The 9,064-nt window shown below is 39.6% G+C and overlaps 1 protein-coding gene across 1 annotated transcript; it reads left to right on the top strand.

Moving 5' to 3' along the window:
* Positions 1-214: 214 nt before the first annotated feature.
* Positions 215-8,152, top strand: C3AR1 (complement C3a receptor 1). The gene is made up of 2 exons (XM_045873914.3): positions 215-334; positions 5,227-8,152. The coding sequence occupies exon 2, from the start codon at positions 5,237-5,239 to the stop codon at positions 6,689-6,691; it is 1,455 nt and encodes a 484-aa protein (XP_045729870.1). The 5' UTR covers positions 215-334; positions 5,227-5,236; the 3' UTR covers positions 6,692-8,152.
* Positions 8,153-9,064: the final 912 nt, after the last annotated feature.

The following is a 9,064-nucleotide window of genomic DNA, read 5'->3' as shown; positions in this document are numbered from 1 at the left end:
GCACCTCCACCCTCACATTACATAGGGTCATTTGTGTGCATTTCTAAAATGCAAGCAAAAACCTATCAAGTGTGAAGCTTATGTACGGAAGTACTCTCTCCTTAGCCATAGTCTGTGTCCTGCAGAAAACATCCGAGAATTATGCCCTCCCACTTCTGCTTTTTTTACTTTTCTTATCTGAAACACTGAGGAGTGACTCACTTCAAAACTCATCCTGTGAAGTCAGATAGCAGTCAAAAGCGTGGAGTTTCATCTATCATCATCAGAAACGAAGAAAGAGGGAAGAGAAAGCGTTCAGCAGATTTCCTAAAGATACTTCATAACTTGATTGTGGGTAAGTGTGAGAACCACACAGGATTTGTGGGGACCTCCAGACTGGTGCTGAGGTCTTCGGCTACTGTCTCAGGTTTTTGGTAAGAAAACCTACATCCACCTGATAACTCGTGCTACTTCTGCTTATTACCGATAATGGTTTGAGGGTCATTATCTCCTCTTCCCCATATTCCTTCCCCAACTTTTATTTCTTTTGTTTTATCCCCACATCCACCTTTCTTTTTCTAAATATCCCACATTCTATTTATCTTCATTCTTCATATTTTCATTCTAGAACTAACTGAATTTTCATGCCATTTTTTCTCTCTTAAATTGACTATGTTTCTTTCTGAACTTTGATTCCAGCTTTTCACAATAGTTTCGCTTTTCAAATCAGTTGCCTTTATGTATATATATTTTTTCTCATTCCATTTTCCTCTTTTTTTTTCTTTTATTCTTTTGCTTATTCCTTATTGTTACTGACTCTGTTGCCCTATCGTTAGTATTTGATTCTGGAATCTACTTTCTTTTCCTGTTATAATTGAACTTTCCTATCGTTAGTATTTGATTCTGGAATCTACTTTCTTTTCCTGTTATAATTGAACTTTAGTTTCAGGATTTTCTTTTTTTTTAAACTTTTTTTTTTTTTTAAAGATTTTATTTATTTATTTGAGAGAGAGAATGAGAGAGAGAGAGAGAGAGAGAGCGGCAGAGGGAGAAGCAGACTCCCTGCTGAGCAGGGAGCCCGATGTGGGACTCGATCCCGGGACTCCAGGATCATGACCTGAGCCGAAGGCAGTCGCTTAACCAACTGAGCCACCCAGGCGCCCTCAGGATTTTCTTTATCCTTTTAATTACTTTTGGCCAATTTAGTATTGAAAACTAAAAAAGGAAGAAGAGAGAAAAGAAAGAAAGAAAGAAAGAAAGGATTCTACCAATCTTAAATGTAGAGGTATCTTTCAGCCAAAACACTTGGAGAAATATAAAAAGTGATCTTGTTCATTCTGAAAGGGTTTTAAGACTGATTCATACATACTTCCATTTCAAGACAGATGATATGTGATATTTAAAATATAGCTCACACCAATGACTCTATTTATATTGGAATTTTACTCTTTTCAATCTTTTTTTAAAAGATTTATTTATTTATTTTAGAGAGAAGGAGAGAGAGCACAAGGTGGGGTGGGCAGAGGCACAGGGAGAGAATCTCCAGCAGACTCTGTGCTGAGAACAGAGCCCAACCCGGGGCTCAATCCTAAGACCCTAAGATCATGACCTGAGCCAAAATCAGAGTCAGTCACTTAACAGACTGAGCCACCCAAGCACCCCTCTTTCCAGTCTTTATTACTTCAGTCTGTACAGTTCTCCGTATTCTTTCCCTTTATTAACAATACCAAAGCCTGGGGGCACCCGGGTGGCTCAGTCATTAAGCATCTGCCTTCGGCTCAGGTCATCATTCCAGGGTCCTGGGATGGAGCCCCGCATCGGGCTCCCTGCTCCGCGGGAAGCCTGCTTCTCCCTCTCCCACTCCCCCTGCTTGTGTTCCCTCTCTCACTGTGCCTCTCTCTGTCAGATAAATAAATAAAATCTTTAAAAAAATTACCAAAGCCTTTTTAGTTCTGTGATTCTTCGTAGTAGAAAGAGTATTGGCATGACAGACATTGGACTTAAGATCTTAGAACCCTCCTACTTGTGAATATGTCCCTAATTTGCTGAGTTTCCATGTCAAAAACTGTAAAATAAAACTAGAGACAAGGAGAGATAATTGCTATGTTTCCTTTTAGTCCTAGCTTCTCTGATCTATCCTTCCCTCCATATTTTATGGATCTCCACATGACTACATGTATTGGAGCAGGACAGGGGATCAGGGTGGCTGCCGTGCACAGCAAAGAAAGGATCCTGATAGGACTTGAATATTCGAGTGAATAAGGCTACAGAGAAGGAGAAGGAGCCACTTCTTCTTTTTTATTATTTTGTTGACTCAGTTATTTTAACTTCTGCTAATCATGTAAGACCCTACGACAGCATTTGGTTAGCTCAGCAGAACTAATTCCAAGTCACGAAAATATTTTGGGACTCTAGGAAAGGAAACACAAAATGCTATTACAGCCAGTAAGCATTGGAAACTGGAAAACAAAAGAGAAGTTAGAAGAGACAGCATCTTTAATGGATTAAATGGACAAGAAAAAGAATTTTAAAATTAGTTGAAAACTAAACCCCCCAAATGAACATCCATCCACTGAAGTAATCTTTGATCTTTATGTCATATAGGGCATTGTGCTAACTTCAGTAGAACAAGCACTTAAGAACAAGACTCATTTTTACTATCATGAAATTTAAGGCCAGAATAATAGATAAAACAGCCATGATAATAATTATAATACAAGACAAAATGCATCACTGCACAGAGAATATGAAAGGAGGTTCAACACATATACAAATTTAAGAGGTTAAAGAACTAATTTCCGATTGAGATTATAAGAAGAGATTTCAAGGAAGAATAATATTTGAGCTTGTTTTGAAGAATGGCTAGGATTTCAAGAGGCAGAGATTAAGGATGCAGGACAAAGGAGGTTAAGGTGAAGGACGTAATTCCAGACAGAAGTAAACAGCATTAGCCAGAATAGTGAATTGTTCAAGAAAGTTATAAGGTAGGGTGCATTTACGGGAGTCTTTGGAATTAGGGGAGGGTAATGTCACAGAGGCCAAGAACATGTAGTGGTGGATGCAGACAGCGAGAACGATGTTTGGATTTGTTAGTTAGAGGTAATTTTAGCGCTGTGATGGGGCAGAAGACAAATTACAAGGGGTTAAAACATTACAAATTACAAAGGGTAAAAAGTGAGTGGTGAGAACAACAGACCCTGAAACAAGCTAGCATCCTTGAAAAAGACAAACTATGCTAAAGAGAGAGAGAGAGAGAGAGACTTAAGAAACATAACGTTCCCATGCAAAGTGTGATCCTAGACTGGCTATAACTGTGGACAAATCAGCTATAGAAGATGTTTTGGGGACGGCTGGAAAAAAAACTAGATGAAGACTGAGTATTCCTTAAGGTACGGTCTTACTGCATAATGTGGAGACTAGCTGAGAAAGGAAAGCAGTTTATACAACAATATCCATGCCAGTTCATAGCAGCATTATTCCCAAGAGCTAAAAGATGAAAGCAATTCAGATGTCCATCAAAAGATGAGTGGATAAACAAAATGTGGTGTTTACATACAATGGAATATTATTTAGCCTTAAAAAGGAAAGACATTCTGACATATGCTACAACATGGATGAGCCTTGCGAACATTATGCTGAATGAAATAAGCCAGACACCAGAAGACAAATGTATGATTTCCATTTATATGAGATGTCTAGAGTAGTCAAATACATAGTAACAGAAAGTAGCATGGTGGTTTGTCAGGGGCTGAGGGAAGAGGGAAGTGGGGAGCTGTTGTCTAATAGAATTAGAGTTTCAGTTCTACAAGGTGAAAAAGTGGTAGAGATTAATTGTACAATAATGTGAATATACTTAACACTGCTGAACTTTACACTTAAAAAATGGTTAGAATGGTAAATTTTGTGTTATGTGTATTTTACCATAATTAAAGAATTTTTAAATATGCACAGAATAATCAAATTTTGTGACATTTTGATCAAGAAAAACATGCATGCATATATACACATATGTATATATATGAATATATGTGTATATATTTATGAATAACACTGAAAAAACAAACAAGAAAGAAATGATGGGTGATGAGGGACTCAATGCTGAGAGGGTAAACAACTCTTGAGAAATCTGAAAGCAAAAGGAAAAGATGAGGTTGTATGTAAAGATATAACTGGGGGCGCCTAGGTGGCTCAGTCAGGCTTCTTGCTCAGGGCAAGCCTGTTTCTCCCTCTGCCTGCCACTCCCCCTGTTTGTGCACATGCGCTCTCTCTCTCTGTCAAATAAATAAATAATCTTTAAAACCAAACCAAAACAAACCAAATAAGCTAAATGGACAAACAATAACTTCTAGACCAGAGGTTCCCAGCTTTAGATCCATGAAAGGGTTTTATGAAGCTCCATCACCACTCAAATGGTATGTAAGATTTTAAGTTTACATATTCTCGTTTCTATGAGGGCAGAAGGTCCATCCATTCCCTCCACCAGATTTTCAAATGACTCACTACACAAAAAAAGGTGTAGACTCAGTTATGTCTTTATTTTCTTTAAAAAAGATTTTATTTATTTGAAAGAGACAGAGATAGCGAGAGAGAGCATGAGCAAGGAGGAGAGGAAGAGGCAGACTCCCTGTTGAGCAGGGAGCTCGATGTGGGGCTGGATCCCAGGACCCCGGGATCATGACCCAAGCCAAAAGCAGACCTTAACCAACTGAGCCACCCAGGCGCCCCACTTATTTGTTTTTAATAGGGAGCACCGGGTGAGGAAAGGAACCAGTGCAGACTGAGACACTGGAAGTGCAAGAAAGAGGAGATATATACACTGATAGGGACTTCCAAATGAAATTATGATTTCGATACACATTTAAAATGATATGGCAGATTTTAACAATCACAGAATGTTTCTGTGTGGTCCATTGTGAAGTGAAGGAATACAAACTAAAACAGGGGCCTTTGGGGGCGCCTTGGGTGGCTCAGTCGGTTAAGCATCTGCCTTCAGCTTGGGTCATGATCCCGGGGTCCTGGGGTCAAATCCCGCCTCGGGCTCCCTGCTTGACAGAGAGTCTGCTTCTCCCTCTTCCTCTACCCCTGCCTGTGCTTGCTCTCTCTCTCTCTGACAAATAAATAAATAAAATCTATAAAAACAAACAAACAAACAGGGGCCTTTCTAGTTCTACAGAGGGTTATAATTCTAAGGATATGCTTTTTTAAAAAAAAAAGATAGTTTTAATATTTTTGTTTATATTTTTATAGAAGTTTAGCAATGGAGCCTTTCTCTGCTGATAACAATTCAACTGACCTACCCTCACAGCCCTGGTATGAACCCCAAGTCATTCTCTCCATGATCATTCTCAGCCTCACTTTCTTATTGGGAGTGCCAGGCAATGGCCTAGTGCTGTGGGTGGCTGGCCTAAAGATGCAGCGGACAGTGAACACGGTTTGGTTTCTCCATCTCACACTGGCGGACTTCCTCTGCTGCCTCTCCTTGCCCTTCTCCCTGGCTCACTTGGCTCTCCAAGGACACTGGCCCTATGGCTGGCTCCTATGCAAGCTCATCCCCTCCATCATCCTCCTCAACATGTTTGCCAGCGTCTTCCTGCTGACTGCCATTAGCCTGGATCGTTGTCTCTTGGTCCTCAAGCCAATCTGGTGCCAGAATCACCGCAATGTGGGGACAGCCTCTGCTATCTGTGGATGTATATGGGTGGTGGCTTTTGTAATGTGTACACCTGTGTTCATGTACCGAGAAACATTCGCTGTAGACAACTATTATATGTGTGGCTACAATTTTGGTCTCGACAGCTCATTAGGTTATTCAGACTTCACCACTGATCTCCTGGAAAATGGGTCTCTTGACAACTCCATTGTTCAGATGCCTGGAGAAATGGATGATAGATTAGAGTCTTTCTCTTTACAAACAAATGATCTTCCTTGGACAGCCACCACTATCCTCTATTCTCAAACATTTCAAAGACCTTCTGGAGAGTCACTCCCTATGGATTCAGCTAAATTATTTAGTCAACATCCATATTATAATTTATTTAAACCTCCTGATGGGGTCTCATCTATAATCCCCAGTGGGTTTCCCATTGAAGATCACAGAATTGACCCACCAGATAACTCTGATACTTTTCTCTCTACTGATGTAGAGCTTTACTCTGGTATTTCCACCAATTACTTATACGCATACGAGCTATCCCAAGATTTCCAGGATGAATATTTAGGCCAGTTTTCATATGACAATCAAGTACAAACACCCCTGATGGCAATAACCATCACTAGGCTAGTGGTGGGTTTCCTTCTGCCCTTTATTGTTATGGTGACCTGTTATGGCCTCATTATCTTCCGAATGCGACGGGGCCGCTTCACCAAGACTCGGATCAAAACCTTGCGAGTGGCCATGGCTGTGGTGGTTGTCTTCTGTGTCTGCTGGGCTCCATACCACGTTGTTGGAGTCCTATCATTGTTTTTTGGCCCAGAAACTCCCTTTGGAGAAGCTCTGCTGCCTTGGGACCACGTGTCCATTGCTCTAGCATCTGCCAATAGTTGCTTTAATCCCTTCCTCTATGCCCTCCTAGGAAGAGATTTCAGGAAGAAAGCAAAGCAGTCCATGAAGGGCATTCTGGAGGCAGCTTTCAGTGAAGACCTCACGCACTCTACCAGCTGTCCCCAAAGCAAAGTCTTTTTGGAAAGAAACAGCATCAGTACAACTGTGTGACGATATGGAGCAGTTGACCCAAGCTGAGGTTCTTAGGTATTCACCCAGTGCAACATGTTTCTAGAACAACGAGGGATATCATGAGCAGGAGATTTCAGAAATCATCCAGAATCAATCCATAGGTTCTCAAAGTATGGTCCAAGACTAGTGGCATCAGTGTCACCTGGTAACGTGTTAGAATCACCTAGAAACTTGCTGAATCAGAATCTCTGGGGGTGGGCCCCAGCAAGTGTCTTAACAAACACTCTTGTTTCTAATAAATGCTAAATTAGAGAATCATTGTATAGTCTATTTTTATCCCAAACTAAGCCAATGAGATCAATGAGAACCTAGTCTGTTTTAGAATGATTTTTCCATCAGGAATTTTTTTCTTTAGTATTGTACAAATCCCCTCCCAGATTCAATTTAAAACCATTTCATCTAGTCTCACCTGAGTGGAAAATGATCATTTCTTTATGGCTTTGTGGTGGTGGTGGTGATGTTTTTCAATGAAAAGAAGGTGCAAAAAGAAAAAGTCAATGAAAACAAGCCGTTATGAGACTGAGCCTGGAGCAGAGTACAACGTCAGATGCCTGCTATGTGTAGTACTCCTGGATACAGGACATGGGAATTCCAAGTTTCCATTATTACAACTAAAGAGGCATCTACTGTGTAAAGATGGGCTGCTAAGGCATCTGAAATCTTACTCCTAAAATGGCATGTAAACTGCGGTTTGGGGAGTTTTCTATTTGTTTACTCGATCTGCCTATTGATAGAACCATCTCTTGTCCATTCCCTTTCCTAAGCTCCTTTATTCCCTTATTCCTCCCCTGCCTCTAAATCGTCTTCCATATTAGACTTTGTGCATCTAATAACCTCTAATTTCGTAAGATTCAAATTGTTCCTCTCCTCTTGCTTGAAACTAATATTCCCTAAGACACTCACTTCCAATGAGAAGAGAAAGAGGGTGGAGGATGGAGCAGTAATCCTTGAATTCACTGCATAGTGACTGAGTACCCTCCAGGAATACCATCCAACTTTGTAAAGCATGGCTACACGTATGTATCATTCACCAGGTATATCTTTGGGTTTTGAAAATTAATTTTTATCTTTCCGAAAGTAATATAGATGCATGTAGTTTAAAGAGAACCCAAGGCTTATAATGAAATATAAGACGTTTCCTGCCCCTCTCTGCCCGACCAATCTCTCCTCCCACTCCCATCTCCCAGAAATAACACTTGCAACAATTTTAGACATTTCTTCTAATATTTACCACGATGAGTCATGTGCTTATGCAGCTAATTTTCATATACATGATAAAATCACTTCTTGTCTTGAAAGATGAATTTATCCACATTCATATTTTTTGCTTATCCATCATCCTAATATTCATTAATCATCATACTTCAATTTGGTTATGACCACACACTTTCTTCTATTCTATGGATCCATTCTAACCATACATATAACTTTCCTTCCATCTTTTCATTTAAAAAAAAAAAATTATTTAACTCTAACATGTTCTCATTTGTCTGTGTATATAAACTTTATTGTGTTAAACTTCTAAAATCTCAGGTTTGTTTGTACTACAATATAGCCTCACCTAAGCGGAATATAATTATTTAATCTAAAAAAAAAAGAGAGAGAATGAGAAGTTTTAGATTTGCAAGTCACGATTATCTGTTCAGTGATTGAGGTGAGGCTCTAGATTACAAATAAGTAATAAAGTACTATGTAGAAAAATTGCAAATCACTGGGAAGTCTTTCAATTGTGAGGTAACAATGTCTGACATGATGTAAAATTTGCAGTGCCACCTTCCAATGTAATCTTCTTATATATTTGATATGAATAAATGTTTTCTTTCTTGTGCTTCCTTGCAAGACTGAGATTCATGGATCCTCTTAATTGTTTGACATTCAGAATATGTCATAATCTCTAAATATAGAGCAAATTAATCTCATAGTGGGTAGCTGGAGGCTTGCTAGAATGGCAATTAGCTAGGCTCTTGGAAGTCCCAACATATCTCACAAGACCCTGGGTGTAAGTCCCAAACTCCTACACTTAGTGTACAGGATATTAGGATGAATGGCATAGTTATAAAGGTTCAATGTTGCTATATCTGGATTCCCTTTGAGATCTCCATCCCTGGGAAATGTATTCTGAAAAAAAAAATCCTACAATTGGAATTCCCTCATTTCTTATGAAAAACTCTGGTAAGTACCTGTGAGTATTCACAGGAAGTCCCAGATGGAGATCCAACTCCTCCTGAAATTGTAGTATCTCCAGTCCTTGAAATACCCCAGAACACAGGCAAAGTGGTCTAGGCCATACACGGAGCTACAAGGGATGACTGCCTCTCCCAACAATATTTCACTATATTTAATAGCATTTGG

This window comes from Mirounga angustirostris, unplaced genomic scaffold, assembly GCF_029215605.1.
Source record: "Mirounga angustirostris isolate CCGP_5_RB_7025 unplaced genomic scaffold, mMirAng1.0.hap1 SCAF_5, whole genome shotgun sequence".
Taxonomy (NCBI): Eukaryota; Metazoa; Chordata; class Mammalia; order Carnivora; family Phocidae; genus Mirounga; species Mirounga angustirostris.
Note: the sequence above shows the minus strand (reverse complement) of the source record. Positions and strands in the feature narration are given on the sequence as shown.

What these genes read in the sequence shown, in the direction of transcription:
- C3AR1 (XM_045873914.3), top strand. Translation starts at nt 5,237, where the DNA reads ATGGAGCCTTTCTCTGCTGATAACAATTCAACTGACCTACCCTCACAG.